At 44.7% G+C, this 21,682-nt stretch overlaps 1 protein-coding gene across 6 annotated transcripts in view; it reads left to right on the top strand.

Moving 5' to 3' along the window:
• Positions 1–20,581, top strand: part of LOC147367201 (stimulated by retinoic acid gene 6 protein-like) — a 43,072-nt gene extending 22,491 nt beyond the window's left edge. For 2 of the 6 annotated variants that reach the window (XR_015169923.1, XR_015169924.1), the window contains 13 exons: positions 1,159–1,204; positions 3,574–3,702; positions 4,870–4,940; positions 7,249–7,360; positions 10,229–10,376; positions 12,621–12,696; positions 14,294–14,375; positions 14,701–14,749; positions 15,217–15,334; positions 16,428–16,507; positions 17,711–17,874; positions 19,264–19,410; positions 20,083–20,581. Coding sequence is in view for 3 of the 6 variants with exons in the window: in XM_086415968.1 (XP_086272094.1) it covers positions 1,159–1,204; positions 3,574–3,702; positions 4,870–4,940; positions 7,249–7,360; positions 10,229–10,376; positions 12,621–12,696; positions 14,294–14,375; positions 14,701–14,749; positions 15,217–15,334; positions 16,388–16,507; positions 17,711–17,874; positions 19,264–19,410; positions 20,083–20,231 (1,411 nt within the window). In the remaining 3 variants the exon portion in view is untranslated. Of the gene's footprint in view, positions 1–1,158; positions 1,205–3,573; positions 3,703–4,869; positions 4,941–7,248; positions 7,361–10,228; positions 10,377–12,620; positions 12,697–14,293; positions 14,376–14,700; positions 14,750–15,216; positions 15,335–16,387; positions 16,508–17,710; positions 17,875–19,263; positions 19,411–20,082 lie in introns of all 6 variants that reach the window. The other 4 variants (XM_086415968.1, XM_086415969.1, XR_015169925.1 and 1 more) reach the window with 3 other exon arrangements.
• The last annotated feature ends 1,101 nt before the right edge of the window (positions 20,582–21,682 follow it).

The following is a 21,682-nucleotide window of genomic DNA, read 5'->3' on the forward strand; positions in this document are numbered from 1 at the left end:
GGCCTATCCCCGTCTCTCCATGCCTGACGGTCTCTAGCACACACCTCCAGTCATGCAAGGCTCCTGAATTCATTCCTTCATCCATCCACTTCTTCATTCAGCAAATATACCACTGTGATCCAGGGAATACATTGGAAGACAAAACAGACCGTCATGGATCGTGCGTTCTGGCCTCTTTGTCTGCATGTTGCTCTTCCCTGTATGGAGCGTCTTCCCCCTTGGCCCGGTGATGGGCACATGCTCATCCTTTATTCATCATCACCCCTAGATGTGGGAGCTTTCTCATCCTCCTCTTGAGCTCTGTGCCCTCAGCTCTGATGCCGAACCAGCACAGAGCTGGCCCTGGAGAATATTTCTGGCTGAGTAATCCCATGAACACTTCTACTCTCCAGCCCTCAAACTCATTTCATTGCCCGCAACCCCCTTACTGGGCTTGTTTCCCCCACAGCATTTTCTGTGGAGCAGGGGTCCCAGACCTAGTATGTAAACAAATGGAGGGAACTCTCAAGCAAATGATACCCTGATAGCTACAATTCCAGAGTTTGTTAAATGGCTTGCTAATTAGTGGCTTGATTTAAAAAAATTAGAAGACAGGGTATTAAGGGTTAGACATGAAGTAATATCATCTTAACAGCCTCTGGCAGACTCTGAGCTGGTGAGGAAAAGGTGGCCAGAAGCATTTAGCAGCTTGTATACCATAGGAGTATGGGCACCAAGATTGAATATGACCAGCTGGGGGAAACCCTTGAGGCTTATTCCTCAGAGGAGTGTTTACAGACAAGGCCAGGCAGGAAAAGCCTCAGCCCCAGGGCTGGGAGACTTGGTCTTGGCTCTGAATGTGACTCTAGATGAATCCTTTTCCCTCTCTGGGCTTCAGTCTCCCTGAGTGATGAAGGGAGAGAGGACGAGAACCCTCTGAGTCTCCCTACTCTGCTATTGTGGATTCTAGGACTGTGTGAGGACATGTTAAATGAATGTTGCGTGCATGTACCTAGGCACGAGCTAGGTGCCTGATCTGGGTGAGATGCACACAGAGTCCTGGGAACCAGTCCTCCCAGAAGGATGGGGAGAGGACTCCAGGCAGGTGGAATCTGAGCTGTTTTCACAGAGGCTGTGCGGGAAGGACCCCAGGACTCCAACCCTGTTTCTGTCCTGCAGGTTTGTGGTCACCACCCTTTACATCATACAGTGTCCCCATGGGCAGGTGAGTCCCCACTGAACTGTACTTAAGTAGCTCAGTCCTATCACTATGGCCAACTCTCTATGTGACCTGGAACAAGGCTTTGCCACTCTGGGCCCCAGCTTCCTCATGTGGACACAAAGGGAGTTGGAGCCATTCATGATGCCTCCATTTGCAGAGCATCCTGTGTTGATCAGGTGTCATTCACGGGAGATGTCCTCACAGGTGATGCCCATAGTGGCCCCTCAAGGGAGGGAAGCTCTCAGCAAACCCATTTTATAGGTGAGGAAACTGAGGCACAAGTATATTATGTAACTCTTGAGAAGCAATAGATCTGGGAGTTAAGACCAAGTCTGGCTGACTTCAAAGCTCCTTTTTCTCTGTTCCTGTTTGTAGCCTCAGTTTCTCTGGTCTATAAAATGGGACAAGTGGACTCAATGTACCCTTTATTGCTTTGCCGTGCATTGTCTACCGCAGAATTATAGGAAGCTGGTTTATCTGTTCAGCCCTATACCCAGGAAAGTAAGCAAGATGAAAGAGAGGTATCATGTTGCACCCAGAAGGCTTACTAGGCGGGTGAGAGGAGTTCAAGGAGGCCACCTGGGCCAGGAGCCCATGGGAGCCTTGCCAAAGCCTTTCCTGGGCTTCAGTAACTATAGAGGATTAAGGGGTGTGATAAAGAGAGTCTGCGGGGAACCAGATTAGACAATGAGGTGTGTAGGTCAGACCTTCCCTCTGCATCTCTGCACCAGGATTGAGGGCATTATGGTGGATCTCTGTCCCAAAAGAAGCCCTTCTTCCCATTGCTCACAGTGCCTGAGGTTCCAGAGCACAGGTATTTTCTTTGGAGTCTTGGAGAACTTTCAGTCTTCTGGAAGTTCTCCTGTAATTCAAAATATTCATGGTTAATTGGAGGAGACAGCAGGGTCTTACTTCTGTGCTCAGAATCTCTAACAGCAAGAACTGCTATGCGTCAGTCCCAATCACTAACTGGAGAATTCTCAGGATACTAGGCAGCCAGTGTGTTAGTGCCATTCACACCCGGTTCGTTGATAGGAAAGTAAGGCTCAGGGGCTGACATGACTTAATAATTAACAATCATGGGACTGAAATCCAGACTAAGGAAGTAATGAAGACCTGTTCTCATGTTTTCAAATGTATTAATGGAAACATTGTTTATAAAAATGAGACATTGGAAAGGGTCTAAAATGTCAAATTCTAAGGGGAAATTTAGATAAAATTTGTGTGCCATGTGCTAAGTCACTTCAGTCGTGTCTGACTCTGTGATCCCATGGACTGTAGCTCACCAGGCTCCTCTGTCCATGGAATTCTCTGGGCCAGAATACTGGAGTGGGTAGCCACTGGGGATCTTCCCAACCCGGGGATTGAACCTGGGTCTCCTGCATTGCAGGCAGATTCTTTACCATCTGAGCCACCAGGGAAGCCCAGATATAGCTATATGGATATAGATAATAAAAAAGACACTGAAATATTAATACTACAATGACTATGTCTCAGATATAAGCATACATTGGAAGATGAAGACATCAGCCCTTGCATCTCAGAATGTGTCTAACCCCACCCTAACATCCCTGCATCAAAATTCTGATTTCTCAAGGGTGGGAAGAATACTCTGAAAACATAAAAAAAGGAAACTAACTTGTAAATTATCAAAGATAAATAACAATATTATTTATCTTAAAAGAGTGAAAAAAATGTTTTTATCAAAATGAAGCTAATAACTTAAAAACTATGAGCACCATTCTGAGAGACCTCTTACTTTTGGGAGCTTGTGATGCTCCCAGCATGATGACACTCACAGGCCCTTCCTCCCTTCTTTCCTTCCTTTTCTTCTTCTCCCACTCCCTCTTCTGCTCCACGCCCCCTCCCTCTTCCTCCCCTTTATCTTTCTGTCTTTGTCTCTTTTCCCCTCTCTCTCATCCTTCCTCTCTCTAGTGTGTGTTTTCCAAAAGAACATTTAATACAGAATCAGGGGAATTCCCTGGCAGTCCTGTGGTTAGGGCTCTATGCTTGCACTGTAGGGGGCACAGGTTTAATCCCTTTGGGGAACTAAGATCCTGCAAGCTATGCTGTGCCACCAAAAAGATATGCAATCGGGAAAACACCCATGAAAACCCTTTGTAGAAAATTAAATGGGGGCCTAAGACTCAAGTTCAGGGCTGCTGGACTCCAAATCTACTGCTTGTTCTGACGAAGTGGGGTTGCGGGGTCGGGGGTAGGGTGGGGAAGGGATTGGCTGCTGACCTCCAAGCTCTGAGAGAGTGGGCCCTGGTGGGAGCAGGCTGGGACAGGCAGACTCCTGTGCACAACCTCCCCAGTGGCCTATCCCAACCCTCCCTAGAGCCCATGCCCCCGGTCTGCTTCTGTTGCAGTTCGTGGGGAATTACGAGACTGTCATGTTCTACTGGCCCTCGCTGCTCTGCCTGGCCTTCCTGCTGGGCCGCTTCCTGCACATATTTGTCAAATCTCTGAGGGTCCACCTGGGCTGGGAGCTCCAGATGGTGAGTACTAAGTAAAAATACCATGTGTGCCCTGACAGGCTGTTTTCCTAACAGCCCTGTGAGGTAGGTGCTGTTATTACTTTTCCCTGTCTGTATTAGGAAACTTGGACCTGGAGACATCAGTTGCATTGCCCAAGGTCAATAGCTAGTCGGTAGCAGAGACAGAACTGGAACCCAGAGAGTTTGGTCATTGAGGCTGTCTTACCCCTTGTGCTTCTTCTTCTAGTTCCTTGAGGTAAAAAGTTAGGTTGCTTATATGAGATCTTTCTTCTTTTCTTCATATTGGTATTTACTGCTATATACTTCCTCTTAGAACTGCTTTTGCTGCATCCCATAAGTTTTTATATGTTGCATTTCTATTTTCACTTGCTTCAAGGTAACTTTTTATTTCCCTTTTGACTTTTTTATTTGACCCATTGGTTGCTCAAGAATGTACTGTTTGTGAATTTTCCTCCTATTATTACTGTCTAACTTTTTGTGGTCAGAAATTATGCCTGGTATGATTACAATCTTCTTAAATTTAAGTCTTGTTTGTGGCCAGACATGTGCTCTATCCTAGAAAATGTTTGTGAAAAGAATATGTATTCTGTTGGTGTTATATGGAATGTTCTGTAAGTGTCTGCGTGATCCATTTGGTCTATAGTGTTGTTCAAGTCAGTTGTTACCTTATTGATTTTCTAACTGGATTGTCTATCTATTATAGATCTATCTATCTATCTATCTAATCTATCTATTGTTGAAAGTGTGGTATAGAAGTCCCTTACTATTATTGTGTTGCTGAAATAAGCAAGAGAAATTTCTTTTCATAAAAAATAAAAACGCTGGGATGTGGAGCGTTTCATTCCTGAAATAGTATTTTGAACTCTGATGAGAAATCACCAAATCTTAGAAGGAAATCAACTTTGCAAAACAAAAGCTGCTATAAACAGGAAACAGAAGAGTCAGGGAAGGTCAGGCCTCTAGCATTTCTTGAAAGCAAGTACTAGGTAAACAGGAAATGGGACGCTATTGTCTCTTCAATAAATGACAGGTGTCTGGGAATGGTTCAGTTGAAAATAGCCAAGTTTTACCCCAAATCCTGGCCTTCGTGGCAATAGTCCTTCAGAGAGACCAAAACTCTAATAAGACTTTCTGAGCCAAAGCATCAACCTCTTTCTTTTCTCACAGGAAGAAAAACCTTTCCTGGAAGTTCACCAGGCAGAGCATGTCAAGCGGCTCCTGAGGAAGTACCCCCTTCAGTAAGCACAGTTCTCTTTGCCCCTCTGTGTTTGCACATATATTGATGAGTTCTGACATGTCAGAGACCTGGTGATGACTGGAAGGGCACTATTTTAGGGCCCGCTTGTTTGTTAATAGAAACTCAATTCAAATGGGTGTAAAGAGAAAAAGAAAAGTTATGGCCTTACATAATTAAAAACTCTAGAAGTCGTCAGTTTCAGACACAGATGGATCCAGGGGCTTGATTGATGTCATCAGAACTAGGTCTCTGCCTCATCTCTCTGCTTTTGTTGTTCAGTCACTGAGTCGTGTCTGACTCTTTGTGACCCCATGGACTGCAGCACGCCAGGCTTCCCTGTCCTTTACTATCTTCAGGAGCTTACTCAAACTCATGTCTGTTGAGCTGTTGATGCCATCCAACCATCTCATCCTCTGTCATCCCCTTCTCCTCCTGCCCTCAATTTTTCCCAGCATCAGGGTCTTTTCCAGTGAGTTGGCTCTTCACATCAGGTGGCCAAAATGTTGGAGCTTCAACTTCAGCATCAGTCCTTCCAGTGAATGTTCAGGACTGATTTCCTTTAGGATTGACTGGTTTGATCTCCTTGCAGTCCAAGGGACTCTCAAGAGTATTCTCCAGCACCACAGTTCAAAAGTACGAATTCTTCATCGCTCAGCCTTCTTTATGGTCCAACTCTCACATCCACACATGACTACTAGAAAAACCATAGCTTGGCTATACGGTCCTTTGTTGGCAAAATGATATCTTTGCTTTTTAATACACTGTTTTGGTTTGTCAAAGCTTTTATTTCAAGGAGGAAGTGTCTTTTAATTTCATGGCTACAGTCACCATCTGCAGTGATTTTGGAGCCCAAGAAAATAAAATCTGCCACTGTTTCCACTTTTTCCCCATCTATTTTGCCATGTCTGGGAAATAGATGGAATGATGGGACTTGATCTTCATTTTTTGAATGTTGAGTTTTAAGCCAGTTTTAAGTTTTCACTCTTCTCTTTCACTTTAATCAAGAGACCAGAATCTCTAAGCTTTTACCTTTCTGGCTTAAGCTCACAGAAAAGAGTGTTTTCTTCTAAGTAATTGTAACAAAATTCCCATGAACGTGTTTCATTGGATCAAGTTGAACCACATGCCATACTAGAAACAATTACTATGCGTAGGTGTTTGGAGTAAACTGATTGTTAAATCTGAGTCAGGAGCTTCCCAGGTAGCACCAGTGGTAAGGAGCCTGCCTGCAAATGTAGGAGACATAAAAGACCCAGGTTCAATCCCTGGGCTAGGAAGATCCCCTGAAGGAGGGCCCAGCAACCCACTCCAGTATTCTTGCCTGGAGAATCCCATGGACAGGGGAGCCTGGTGGCCTACAGTCCATGGGGTTCCAGAGTTGGATTTGACTGAAGTGACTTAGCATGCATGCATGCAAACCAGGGTCATATGTTCACCACTGGACCTAAGAAGTGGTTCAGCCTCACTTAGCCACCAGGACTGATGGTAGGGAAGAATACAGACCCAGGGAAGAACTGAGGTGCTGTTACCAATAAAAGATGACATAGCTCTTGGCCAGGAAAAAGCACCTATCTTCAGTGATCATTCAGGTTACCTACCCCTACCACTGCCGCTGTATACAAGGCGATATTTCCCAGAGAAGGCGTATGTCTAATCCAAGGTCACACAGTTGCAAAGCTAATTCTCTGGCTAGAAATATAGTTGGCAACATGTAGCAGAAAATGCAAAATAATCATGGCACAAACAAGAGACAGATTTATTTCTTTCTCATATAAAAGAATTCTGGAAGCAGGCAGTCTATACTTACCCTGGACTGCCCATCATGGCAGTTTACCCATCATCTGTCTTTTTCCTCTGATAACTTAGTGGGTTGCTATCACGAAGGCTGATCCAGAATAGATGCTGGAGCGCCGACCTGGACCAGCCACCACATCTGCTCTTCAAATGGCAGGCATGAGAAATGAGTAATGACAAAGGAAGCCCTCCCAGCTGTGTCACTTCCATCTGGCCAGCCTCTTCAAGTCCCACCCCACACCTCTGTTCAGGTCTCATTGGCCTGTTTAGTCTTGGTCACTCTTCGCTGTAAGAAAGGTCAAGAACTATAACCTTTTATCTAGTAAATTGCTGTACTAAATAAAACTGAGTCCCTGTTCTGAAGAGTAAGGGGAGGATGACAACAGTGGAATCTTCCAGTGCTCTTTCTCTTCACTGAACTCTAAGATCAAGAGGAAATGACATTATTTTCAGAAGAATCGGGCATTTGTTTACCAATCACAACCTATCTTCTCTTGATGTTTATTCATTCACAGAGAAAGAAAGAAGTCTTGGTTCCAAACCAGGATATATGAGTGGGACCCCTACTTTCAGTTCCCAAGCAGGATGATTGGAACCATTGTGTTGGCTTTCATCTGCCTGTACCTTGTAAGTAGAGCTAAGCAAATCCTTTTGTATTTTATAAATGGGGTGGGGATAGGATAGGGTTGTTCTTTAAAAGCTGGGTCAAAACTGGGTATATGTAAATCAAAGAAGTACAGTTCTTTGACCCCACCATTTTGACTCTAAGGACACTTTTACTCATGTAGTGAATATTAGTAATAAATATAATTGAAGTATTTATGGAGACTTCTGGTTGCCAATTCCACTTGTAAAGAGCTTGAAAAATGCCACTCTGTCTTAAAAACAAGTACAAATCTGAACAAACTGAAGAATCAACAACTCTTCATAGATCCCTAAGAGCAGGGAGTCATGGGGCAAAGTTTGCCCCTAAAATTGAAGAGACAGACAAGATCCTGGCAGAATGGAGCAGAAACCCCATGGCAACCAGTGCCAAGGTAAGAAAATCTGAATTGTAGTTGATGCCATCAATCAACTGGATATTTTGGAAATCCAAACACTACTTCATCAACAACAGCAGAATGCATATTCTTCTCAAGAATAAATGGAAAATTCAAGAAGATAGGCTATATCTTGAACCATCAAACACACTTAATAAATGTAAAAGAATAAAATCACATGATTTCTGCTCTCAAATCAAAATGGAATTAAATTAAAAACCAATAACAGAAAGATAACTGGAAAATCCCCCAGGAGTAGATATCGAAACAACACACTTCTAAATAACATATGAGCCAAAGAAAAAAATCAAGGCAAGTTAGAAATATTTTAAAAAAGGAGAACACAAGTTCTCAAACTTTGTGGCAGGTGGTAAAAGCAGTTGTTGTTGTTATTGTTGTTAAGTTGCTCAGTCGTGTCCGACGCTTGTGACTCGAGGACTGTAGCCTTCGAGGCTCCTCTGTCCATGGGATTTCTCAGACAATACTGGAGTGAGTTGCTATTTCCTTCTCCAGGGGATCTTCCCAACGTAGGGACTGAACACGGGTCTCCTGCATTAGCCAGTGGATTCTTTACTGCTGAGCCACCAGGAGAGCCCAGCAAAAGCAGTGGTTAAAAAGAAATTTATAGCACTGAATGAAGAAAGATCTAAAATCAATCATCTAAGCTTTCACATTAGGAAACAAACAAAAAAGAGCAAATTAAAATGCAAAGTAAGCAGAAAAATAGATGTATTATAATAAAAAGTAGAGCAGAAACTGATGAAACTAAAAACAAGAAATCAATAAAGTACAAAATCAAAGCATGTCATGTGGTCAGAGCTAAGTGAGGTAAAATGTCCAAGTCAAAAGCAGGGTCAAAGTGGAGAGATGAAAATGGCCAAATTGTCTTCTGTTCATTTTAAATGTATGAGGATGATACTTATATAAACTAGTCTTGTGATAACTTTTAGGTGAATGGATTAGGTTATGATACGGAGAAGGCACTGGCACCCCACTCCAGTACCCTTGCCTGGAAAATCCCATGGATGGAGGAGCCTGGTAGGCTGCAATCCATGGGGTCGCAAAGAGTTGGACATGACTGAGCGACTTCACTTTCACTTTTCACTTTCATGCATTGGAGAAGGAAATGGCAACCCACTCCAGTGTTATTGCCTGGAGAATCCCAGGGATGGGGGAGCCTGGTGGGCTGCCGTCTATGGGGTCACACAGAGTCGGACATGACTGAAGCGACTTAGCAGCATCAGGTTATGATAAGGTACTGCATAAACCCCCAAACTTCATTTGAAAACACTGTATATATATATGCTTTTTTTTTCTTTTTTTCCCACTTAACAATGTTGACTGGGTGTTCAGGTTTGGGAGGCAGCAGTCTTTTATGTTGTCCCATAACTAGTTTCTCCATTGTGTACCTTTATCATCCCTGAGAATCCTCACCCCCTGCATCCAGTCAGCAGAAGGAGAAAGTATATAGAGAAATGCATATGGGAGGCTTCAAAGGCCATGTGGACCCAGCACACGTTCCTTCCACTCTTTTCCCATTGGTGAGGTCCTTGTCACGTGGCCATATCTAACTAAGGGAGGCTGGGAAATGTAGTCCAGCCTTGTGCCCAAAGAAGGGAAGAATGGATTTTAATGGACCACTAACTAGAGTTCTCTGCAGCAGTGAGTAAATCACTTGATGTTTTTGTGTTCATTAAATCTTTATTAGTTGTCTACTCCATACCAAATGCCTTGTTAAGACCTGGAAGAGAGAAGAGGGCTGATTCAGCAGCTCTTGGCCTGGGAGTAGCCCATGGTCTAAGAGAAGAAGATAAGATATGATATGCAGTACTGCCATCTAAACAGAGGAAAAGAAAAGGTGAAAGTGTTCTGGAAGTTTAGTGAATTACTCTGGATAGAGAAGCTGCCTGACAATAGTAGCATTTGAGCTCCATATTCAGAGATAAACAAGATTCAGTTGATGAAGTAAAATGGCATCAGGAACTCCAGACGCAATGGCATGATGATCAGGGGCATGAAGGCAGGATGACAAGATGATAGGACAGGAGCAAGCATGACATGCATACAGGAAACAGCACGTCCTCCAATTTGATCATTGCCAAAATGCAAGGAGGAGAACAGTGAGAAATGTCTGGAATTGTCCATAAAGTCACCCCTTATTCAAAGTTAGGCATTCATGTCACTATGATTGAATTAATGTCTGAAGAGTTTCTTGAGCCCTTTTGGGATTTACTCTTGTATGCTATTTTGTGAAGAACAGAGTTTGGGCTGAATCCTGTCTCCAAAGGAGTCACAATCCCATTCACATCAGTAAAGCAAGTGTCCAGAGTCTATTTCAGTTGAGTTTTGAGCTTCAAAGACTTTTGACCTCAAAACCAAAGAATGACCCCCTATGTTATTCATTTAATGAGCAGGACTCAGGTGAGACCTTGAAACACTTACTCTCTGTCCTCAGTTCATTGTCATTGAGTTCTGCGTGTTCGTGTATGTGAGAGATGAGCTGGATGTGTTTGAAGGTGAATTGGAGAGCTACATCACCTCCATGAACCAGACAGGGAGCCCAGTCCTCCTGCAGGTGAAAGAGCTGATTAACATCACCAAAGGTAAAACCATATTCCACCTTTGTTCCTGCCACTTCTATATGGAACGGGGAGGGACTTGTGACTGGTGGTGGGTGCACACCTACAGTAACTACTGCTGCTAGTCTTCATATTATCTGTGTTTCACTTACTGTATGCCTCCCTGGATTGACTTGAAGGAGAAAGGGGTCCAGACACAGGCCATTTTATTACAACTTACTTGGGGCTGCATTGACCATGCCTTGAGAATGTTCTCATCTTAAATAGCTTATCTTTTTTTGGTGTCAGTGGAAACAACTAAAATCATCATATATTTTTCACTTTGGAAAAGATAAAATAGTAAGTTTTGACCTTATTATTTTATGAAAAGTTTACTCATATCATTCAAATTTAATTTCTGCTTAGTTCTGGTTACTGTAACAAGTTACCATCGACTATGTGGTATAAACAACCAACATTTATTTCTCACAGTTCTGGAGACTGGAAAGTCGAAGGTGCTAGCAGATCTGGTGTCTTGGGAGAGCTGCTTCCTGACTTGCAGATGGCCACCTTCTCTTTGTGTACTCACATACTGGATGGAGAATAGGGAGAGGAAGCAAACTCCCTCATGTCTCTTCTTTTAAGGGCACTAATTCCATCATGAGGGTTCCACCCTCACAATCTAATCACCTCCCAAAGACTCCATCTCCAAATACCATCACATTGTGGGTTAGAGTTTCAACACATGAATCCTTTTGGGTGGAGGGACACATATTTATTGAAGGCATATTTCTTCCCCATTAAATTGTCAAGACAATTAATGCTTTTCATACCTGTTGAAAATTTATTGACAATGGGGATTTACTTACGGATTCTGTTTATTCCATTCATCTATTTGTCTATCTTTACAGAAATATCACAGTCTTACTACTGTAGATTTATAGTAAGATTGAAATCAAGAAATATGAGTCATGCAATTTTGTTCTTCTTTTTCAAGGCTGTATGGCCTATTCTGGGTCCCTTTTTTTTTATATGAATTTTAGGATTAGCTTGTCAATTTAAATAGAAATGGCTTTGGAAGTTTTGGGCAGTTGGTTTGAATTTGTCAGTCAATTTAGGAGTATTGTATGTTCACATAGAATATCCTATACATAAAAGTGATATGTTTTTTCCATTAATTTAGGTCTTTAATTTCAATAATCTTTTATAGTTTTCAGTGTACAAGTTGTACACTTCTTTTATTAAATTTATTCTTAAGTATTTTATTCTTTGTGATACTATTTCAAATGCAATTCTTACTTCATTTTCAGATTACACATTGCTAGGTACAGCGATGAATTGATTTTTATATATTGGTCTTATGTCTTACAAACTTACAAGCTCATTTATTAATCATTTTACTTTTGTTTGCTTCTTCCCTAGGATTTTCTATACCTAAGAACATGTCATTGGTGAATAGAGATAGTTTTATTTCTTCTTTTGCAGTCTAGCTGCATTTTCTTGCCTAATTGCCCTGACTAGACCCTTCAGTACAACGTTGGATATAATTGGCAAGAGCAGACACTGATTTTCTCATTCTTGAACCTAAGGGGAAAGCAGTTTTTCACCAATTAAGTATGATGTCAGCTGTGGGGGTTTTACAGATGCTTTTTATCCAATTGAGGAAATGCCCTTCCATTTCTAGTTCATTCAGTGATTTTAATTATAAAGAGGTATTGGATTCTTTCAAATGCTTTTTCTGCAGCTACTGAGAATCCGCTTGTACAGAAGCTTTTACTTCCTTCTGTCTTTCTCCATCCCTCTCTCACAAGCACCCAGAGTCATTCTGAAAGCAAGTTGGATACGAAATATTAGAAACTTACTAAAAGGTGGATGAATGGAATAGTCAAGACCTTAATTCCAGTTACCATTGCACATGGTGGCTGTGAACTGGGGGTGGATAACCCCCTCCCCCAAAAGTGGTTATTAGAAGGTCAGGTATAAATGATGTTTTACAAGGCTGGAGGCTACCTACTATGCGTACATTCTATAATTTTCTGCTTCTATTATGCATTGCAGACAGAAAATATTAATACCAAAGGAAAAGTTTATAAACACACAGGAAATAAAGGATATTGAAGGCATATAGCTAAAATGAAACAGAAATAAGCAGAACTTTATTTGCCCAAGAGGTATATTAAAGGAAATACAATATATTTTGCCCAAACTTTTCTGTTGTGACTTTCTGCATTTTAAAAATTATTTCTGGTTCATCTTCTGAGGTTGCTTGTGTCACCTTTTCTATTTCAGAAGTCTGGGTGGTGACCATTTTGCCTGCCTCCCTCACATGTGTGAGCTACCTGTTCCACATCTTGGCTTGTTACAGGTAAGGGGGTTCTGGGAGGCATTTGTGTGTCTTCAAGCAGGAAATCGGCTGACAGATTTTTTTTTCTCAGAATTCCCAAGCAGTGTCAGTCATTCCCAAATTGGGAACTGCAGTGTATACAGGGTTTGGGGACAACCACATCTATTGGTAAAAAACAAAAACAAACAAAATAGCATTTGATTTGAGCTTCCTCTATCAATTTGACATTGTGATTAGAGTTTTCTTTTGGTCTTCAGCAAAACCCTAAGCAATACTTTCATTGCCATGTTCACTGCTGAGCAGGCAAGACTCAATAAAAAAAACTTTGTTGTTATTTAGTTGCAAAGTCGTGTCCAACCCTTTGCAACTCCAAGGACTGCAGCTCGCCAGGCTTCCCTGTCCATTACCATCTCCTGGAGTTTGCTCAAATTTATGTCCATTGAGTCGGTGATGCTATCCAACCATCTCATCCTCTGTTGGCCCCTTCTCCTCCTTCCCTCAATCTTTCCCAGCATCAGTGTCTTTTCCAGTGAGTCAGCTCTTTGCATCAGGTGGCCAAAGTACTGGAGCTTCAGCTTCAGCATCAGTTCTTCCAATGAATATTCAGGGTTGATTTCCTTTAGGATTGACTGGTTTGATTTCTTTGCTGTCCAAGGGACTCTCAAAAGTCTTCTCCAGCACCGCAGTTCTTTGGCCAGTCTGTTAGCATATGACCATGTCTTCTGGCCTCTTCTAACCTTATCATTTCTTGTACACTTCGTGTCTCTGCTGGGTGTCAGACCTGCCCTGCTCTCCAGGACTAACCACAGTGGGTTCCCAGCAGGTGAATTTGGCTCAAGGGGACCCCACAGGAGGTTGGGTCAAGGGGACCAGGTGCATCAGTCTCAAGAATAGCAGTGCAGGAGGAGGGGATGGCCTTTAGTATGGAGTCAGCATTTGCATGCTGATAGAAGTTGAATTTGGGTATCTATTGCTTCTCTTTCTCTCCATTTCTCTGCCTTTGTCTCTGCCTCTCTCTCTCACTGTCTGTCTCAGTCTCTAATTCACAGTCACACACTCACTCACTGGAAGCCCAGGGCCAATTCTTACCCCTCCAGAGCATCCTGTCTTTACATCCTCCCCATCTGGCTGCCCAAAGGGTGAGTCTCTTGCAGATGGCATCTAAGTGAAGACTCTCCTGGCACAAAGAGGCCCCAGCTCTCCATCCAAGGCCTGCCTTGAACCTTTGACTATAGTTTACAAACAGTGAATATTTGAAAGTTGCTGAGAGAGTAGATTAAAAGTTCTCATCACAAGGAAAAACTTTTTGTAACTGTGTGCAGTGACAGATGTTAACAAGACATTATCATCATTTCATAATATGTACAAATATCAATTATATTGTACACCTAAAAGATAAAAGATGTCATGTTATAGTCAACTGTATCTCAACTTTTAAAAAGTATTTTAAAAAGATTTCACGACTGATTAGAATCATCTCAAGAGCTATGGTCAATACAGGGGAGCTGAGCTTCCTGCCATCTCCCTCCATAGGCCTTTCTGTTTACATCTGTTGAGCTCTAAGTGCGTAAGGAGCCCGGGTCATAAGCATTACTAATTTCCCTCTCTCTCTCTCTAGAAAGCACATCAAGAGGTTGTGGGCAGGGGATAAACACTTTCTTCCTCTGAAGTTTCATAATCCTTCCTCATCTGAGAGTGTGGTAAGTCCACAGCAGTCTCTCTCTGCTCCCAGGCCACAGCCTGCTGTCCTGCACCTCAGACAGGGTTGGCGTGCTGGGGAAGGAAGAGCCCTGGGCTGGGGCAGGGGGCGGGGGTCCAGAGCCCTCAATTTTAGTATGTTCTGCTGCTGGGTGACTTGGGACAGCCACTGTCCCCATCTGGCCTCATGTGTAAAATGAGGACAATCATGACACCTGCCTTGGTAGCTTGGTGGGTGACCCTCAAATGAGACAGGGATGCTGGATATGTGTTAGAGGTCATCAAGGTGTCTCCCCTCTCAGATCTTTTGTTCTATCTAAATCTCAGGTGGCCATTGCAAGGTACTCTGGCTGGCAGATAGCCTATATTCTGTGGGGTAAGTGCCATCACATGACCCATTCAATTTGACACACTTTCCCTGAGCACCTGCAGAGTCCTGGCTGTGGTCAGGGAGGAGGGACATGGGGCAGAAGCAGCCCCAGCTCTTCCTCAAGGGACCTACAGGAAGGTCAGGAAGGAGTGAGAAGCACACATTCATATTGGTCATCATTACCACCTGTCCTGTGCCCATGGGGTGTGTACGCTAAGGGTGGTGGTGACCCAGAGGAGGAAGTGACTATCCACACCTAGGCCAGGGTGCCAAGCCTTCCTAATGGAGTTGACATTTGAACTGACCTGGCAGAGTGAGCAGAAGGTTGGTGGTCGTGCCAGGCAGGAGAAACAGCATAAGCAAGAGCGCCAGGACCTTTGGAGGGAGGAGGCTGGGGGCGGGGCTGGAGGGAGGGACTTGTGTGACTGGATGCTGAAGGGCCGTTAGTGACCACCGGCTCCCTTGGCCCACAGGCTACCTCATCATCCATGTGATGCAGAGCCTGTGTGGCCTGGCGATCATGTACAGCCTGGTGCTTCCTGTCATCCACCATCAGGCGCTGGAGATGCTCCGAGGCCTAGGCATCGGGATGTAAGTGCTGGGTGGGCTTCCTGACATTGCCCAGGGCCTGGGAGCTGCTGGGCCCTCCGAGCTGCTGTTCGAAATGCCCCTTCCCTGCTGGGCTCTCACCAGTCCCTGGACCCATGCTGTCACTGTGATGGGAGACTCACAGTTTATAAAATGTTTCCACTTGCACTGTTCAGCTGGGTCCTCACAATTGTGTCTGTGGGAGGTATATGTGTGTCCATTGTATTGCTGGGAAGACTGAGGTTCAGGCAGATGAAGTGAGAGAAAGGACAGTATAGTGGAAAGAGAGAGGGAATCTGAGTTTAGGCTTTAGATCAACTGTGTGACTTGTAAACTGCCTCTCCAAGCCTTAGTTTACCCATATGGAAAGTAAGCAAATGCTGACATTACTGAAAATTCACTTTGCAACTTTTCTCTTGAGGACCTTCTGAGGTTGGGACTTACATTAGCTCCCTTTTTCAGATGAGGAACAGAGGCACAGAGAGGCTGAGCAATTTGTCCCAGGAGGGGAGGAGGCAGGATGGGGAGCTGGACAATCTGAAACCAAAACCTCATTCAACCATCAACCCATGCTGGTGCTGGGGAGAGATGCAAACAGGGTGTGTGCCCTCTGGGGGCCTTGCTACTCTGAACTCCTTGGTTCCAGGCTCACCTAGAGCCTCCTACGAATCTGGGGCAGAGCCTGCCCTGTCCACTCTTCCATGGCCTTCATGAGCTCTTCTGAAAATCCCATTCCTTTCTTTGATTTCCTATGCTGCTAAACCACTCAGCCCACTGCTACCCCTCAACAAAAGGACCTGATTTAGTCCTGGAGTTCTGGTCTGGAGCCAGAAGGCCTGATGACGCAGCTTTGAGAAAGTCATCTCCCCTTTGTAAGCCTCATTTTTCTCATCTGCATAGTAGACAAAATTCTCTGTAGGCATAAAGGACAGAGTTCAAGCTACTGTTGGTCTGGCAGGCAGTCAACATGTCTTTCCTCTGTATCACTGGGCATTCCAAAAGAGTTTGGGAAGAGTGGTCAAGGCCACCTCAGCATGGTCTCGCCTTGTGTTTTAGCCTCACCGTATCCATCGTCCTGGGTCTCATGGTCCTGCAGGTATGGATTGCCACCAGCTTCTTCCTGCAACCAAAGATGGGGACAGATGACAAGCAGAAGCCCCTGGCTCTCAACAACAGGTGAGAGCAGAGAAAGTAGTGGGGCATCGTAGGGCTCTGGCCTCAGCAGTCTCGCTCCTTTCTCTTCACCCTTGGCAGGTTCCTGGGTGCACTATACATTCTGAGAGGGCGAGGGGCAGTGGTTTAGAACTGGGACCAAACTGCCAGGAACCAGACTGCCTGGAGCCATTTGGCTCCACCCCTTATGAGCTATGTGACCTTACTGAACATCTATGAACCTCTACTTCCTCACTTTACAAATAAGTTTGCATATCTCAGAGAGGTGTTCCAAGGATGAAAGGTATTAAAATATGAACTTAGAGCAGTAGTGCCTGTCCCATGGTAATCCTTTCTAGTTCATTCATTCAAAGCTGTTCATCATGGAGGAAGCAACATGGGCACTGAGGATAATGAAATACTCCTCACGATCTGCCTGTGATCTGCTCATGGTCCACTGGAGTTGACAGACACAGACATTTAGGGACAGTAGAGTCCAGATGGTGTGAAAGCATTACAAGAGAAAGCAAAGAGGAGAGGAAGGGAGGGGCGGAGAGGCAGGGGCGTTCTTTCAGCTGCAGGTGGGATGTTTGAGCTAAAGTAGGTAGGATGGTAGGATTCCTACAGGCAGAGATGAGCAGATGGTGTGGTTGCAGCCCCCACTGTACGGATGCAGGCAGGAAGCCATGAGAGGGCAGGATGTGTTGGGAGAAGAGTGAAAATCCAATATGCTGGATGGTGAGGGACAGGAAGCGAGCACAAAGTGGCAATACCAGAAAAGTCCCTCTCAGAGAGGACCTCAAAATTCATATGCAATATTTGGGCTTCATCCCATAGGCAACAGGAACCATGTGATTAACTTGAAAAATTTTATCTGGAGGACTTGGAGCAGTTCTAGCTGGGGACAGGTCACTGTTGCAACAGATATGAGAAAGCCACACCCTCTGCTGTAACCATGGACCCAGGGGTAGCCACGTGGGGTTTACAGTCCCCACTCACATTCAGCCTGCCTGGTGCTCAACGTCCTCGCCACTGTTTCTGAGCTGGTCTTCACACCAGCTGTGAAGTGGGGACAGTCAGCTTCCTCCACTAACAGCATGAGGTCGCACAGCTAGGAGGTGGGAGAGATAATATTTGACCACAGGTCTGGGAGGGCCCCTGAGCCCACCTGCCTAGCCACCTTCTCATACTGAAGGGTGCTTCCCCTCTGCCTGTTTCCCTTCGCAGGAGAGCGTTCCACAACTTCAACTACTTTCTGTTCTTCTACAACGTGCTGCTGGGCCTGGGTGCCTGCCTCTCCAGGCTTTTCATCAGCTGTGTCCTGGGCACGTGGCTGATCGCCCGCATCGACAGGACCATCCTGCAGAGTGGCTACGAGAGAGCAGACATGGGTATGTAGCCGTGCGTCTGGGGAGCGCTGCTCTCGCACCTTTGTGGAAGCTGCCTGCAAGTCGGGTACCAGAGGCCCGCAGTTCATTCTCTTCTCTTTTTTTTTTTTTTTAAATTTTATTTTATTTTTAAACTTTACAATATTGTATTGGTTTTGCCAAATATTGAAATGAATCTGCCACAGGTATATACGTGTTCCCCATCCTGAACCCTCCTCCCTCCTCCCTCCCCATACCATCCCTCTGGGTCGTCCCAGTGCACCAGCCCCAAGCATCCAGTATCGTGCATTGAACCTGGACTGGCGACTCATTTCATATATGATATTATACGTATTTCAATGCCATTCTCCCAAATCATCCCACCCTCTCTCTCTCCCACAGAGTCCAGAAGACTCTTCTATACATCAGTATCTCTTTTGCTGTCTCGTATACAGGGTTATGTTACCATCTTTCTAAATTCCATATATATGCGTTAGTATACTGTATTGGTGTTTTTCTTTCTGGCTTACTTCACTCTGTATATTAGGCTCCAGTTTCATCCACCTCATTAGAACTGATTCAAATGTATTCTTTTTAATGGCTGAGTAATACTCCATTGTGTATATGTACCACAGCTTTCTTATCCATTCATCTGCTGATGGACATCTAGGTTGCTTCCATGTCCTGGCTATTATAAACAGTGCTGCGATGAACATTGGGGTACACGTGTCTCTTTCAATTCTGGTTTCCTCAGTGTGTATGCCCAGCAGTGGGATTGCTGGGTCATAAGGCATTCTCTTCTCTTGTACTTAGAGCTTATCTTCCCACGGGGGCTATAATGCTGAATAGAAAAAAAAACAAAACAAAACTTTTCAGCCCAATGGTCAGATTGCATATTTAACAGATCTTTGAGGTATAATGAAGAGCAGTAAGGGATAGTGCAATTCTATCAAAACACTTACAAGGTAATTTGTGAATGCATGGCTCTGAAATTTTTGAGAAAACATATCTCAGAATTACTTGTGGTGTTAGTTGCAAGCTTTCTTAGTTAAAAAAATGGTCTGTTCATTTTGCTCCAAAATCAAACCATTTTTTGTGGAGAAAAAGCAGTTTTTGTCCTATTTCTGGACTGTGTCTTTTCATTCACTCATTGATTCGTGCAATGGCAGCTGGCTTCTCCGTATAAGCCATAGAGGCTCCTGTCACTGTGAACTTCAAATTTCCATAAAATGAACAGGTTAGGGTATGATCTCTAAGAACCTTTCCAGCTCTTTATACCTCATTTTCTGGATTCACAGCAAAGACACAGACACCATTTGGGAACAAAGTGTTGCTGCAGTTATGTCATAAGAAGCAAAACCTAGTCATCCAGGAATATACATTGCATGGTCTGACTTCCCTTCTGGATTTCAGGGTTCAGTGCATGGATTGGCATGCTCTACGTAGATCATTATCACACCAACCCCGTGCTCGTCAGCTTTTGCCATATCCTGATCACCAGCCACAGGGAGAGGAGGCTACAGCAGACCATCAAATACTGGTACCTAAATCAGTCAGCAGGTAAGTCTCCTGTTTGAATCTATACTGGGGTTGCACACCAGGAAACAAGTGCCTTCAGTCTTCCCTGGGATCCCTGAGATGTCCCATGTTCCTCCTTCTCTGACCCTCTTCCTCCACTTTCTGTGCCCTGGGAGCCCTTCTACCCAGGAGGTTAGAAGTCTTCACCCCAGTCAGTCTGGCTGTGGGACTCCGAGGCCTTGTTCCTGCTAATTCAGCTTCTCCATTGTTTCTGGAAATGAACTCTGCTACCTAAGTCCTTCAATCAGCCATTTGTCTGAGACTCCTCCATAACTCACGCTGCAAGCCAGATGCCCTCCAAGATGGTGTGCAGTTTTGCTTAAACTACCCCATTCCTTACCACAAGCTCTCTCTTGGCTACCACCTGTATCATTCTGCTCTGCCTTCCCCTGGGAAGCCCTCCAGTTAGCCATGTTCTGCCTGTGGACACTCAGCACTGATCCGGACTGTTTTCATTGCTGATCCCAACATTGCAGATATCCAGATCTGTGGAACAAACTCTTATCCCTCCAGCCACCCTCATGTCCCCAGGAATCCTGGTCCGGCTCCTTCCTCCACACCTCACTCCTTCTGGGCAGCTTTCCCTGTGGCCTCTGAGCAGGACAGAGACAAGCTGCCCTCTCCTCCATTGTACCGGCTCTGATTCTGTTCTAGGTCCTCGTCTCTCAGCGAGGTCCAGGACAAGGTGGCTCCTGCTGCAGACCCTGATCAACAACCCGGAACTGGTCAGACTCAGAAAATCCAGGCCAGGTCTTGGCTCCCAGGAGTTTACCCAGATTCTGTTGACGTGCTCGGAGAGCTGACACTGACCTTCCACACTGCTGCAAGGTTGTTCCAGGACAACTTCCCCCGAGAAGGCCCAGGCTACTCAGCAGCTGTCCCCTGCAGTGGAATAGGCTGCATGGCCACTGTCCATTGCACACCGGCCATTCGTGGGGTGGCACTTGGGGCTGAACAGTGATGTCTCAGGTCTAATTCACTCCCTTGGGAAAAAGATCAACAACAAAAGAGAATTTCTGTTGAACAAACTTTACCCAATAATGATGTCCACTATCCCTGGTTAGAAGGCAGCCTTGGGGAGTTCTATGTTGAGACACACTGGGCAGAACTTCATGTCACTGACAAAGGTGGTATAAAAGTTTGTATCAGGAGAGTTTAACTGTTTGATGCCTTTCTTCTCTGGGACGAAGTATGGCCTTAATCCAACAGGGTCCTTGTTGTTTCCTCATTTCTAGATTGTATGGTGGTGGGAGACAAGGAGCCCTTGACCCCAGCCTCCAGTCTGGTGGGTGAGCAGGTACACACTGAGCTCTCTCCCACAGCCACTCAGGTGGGGAACAGATCAGAACTGACATGTGCCCTGGTCACAAATAAGTTGTGTAGATTCTCTCTGACACACAGGGGATCCCCTGAGAAAGCCACCCGTCTGAAGAGGCAGAGATGAGATCTGCATTTAAGTTTGTTGTCGTTGTTTAATCATTTAGTTGGGTCTGACTCTTTGCTATCCCATGGACTGTAGCCTGCCAGGCTCCTCTGTCCATGAGATTTCCTGGGCAAAAATACTGGAGTGGGTTGCCATTTCCTCCTCCAGGGAATCTTCCTGACCCAGGGATCGAACCTGTAACTCTTGCATCTCTTGCATTGGCAGGTGGATTCTTTACCACTGAGCCATCAGAGAAGCCCCAAGGCATTTAAACTGGGGGACAGCAAAAGCAAAGATGTGGGAACAAGAAAGCCCTGGGCAGCTTTGAGGAAGGTGTTGGGGACTGGTTAGGCCATCCAAGAAAGCCCAGATGCCAGGACATTTCTCTTTGTGCGGAGGGCTGAATACTTACCCAAATTCTTCATGCCAATCATAAAGTCTCTGCTAACCTGGGAACCGTCACTCTATGAAGCCTGTGCAAGTGCCAGGAGGATTCACCCACAGAGTGAGCCTTTGAAACTCAGTCTTCATTATTGAGCATGTACTGTGAACCCAGTCCTGTTGCTCAATGTATCTTCCAGATTTATCTCTTTTAACTTACTCTCTGCAACCAAGTTTTGTCATTTTGCTTTTTGAAACTAAGAAAACTGGAGCTCAAGAGTATTGGGATCCCCACATCACTTTCTAGCTGTGTGACATTGACTAAATTACCTCACCATTCTGTACTTTCTTTACGTATAAAAAGGGAGTAATACCCATAACACCAAAAATTACTTTGAGGATAAAATGAGTTTATATATACAAACACTCCTAAGCTAGTGCCTGACACAT

The sequence above is a fragment of the Bos grunniens genome, chromosome 8 (assembly GCF_055505025.1).
Source record: "Bos grunniens cultivar Pamir isolate PY7600 chromosome 8, Bosgru_T2T1.0, whole genome shotgun sequence".
Taxonomy (NCBI): Eukaryota; Metazoa; Chordata; class Mammalia; order Artiodactyla; family Bovidae; genus Bos; species Bos grunniens.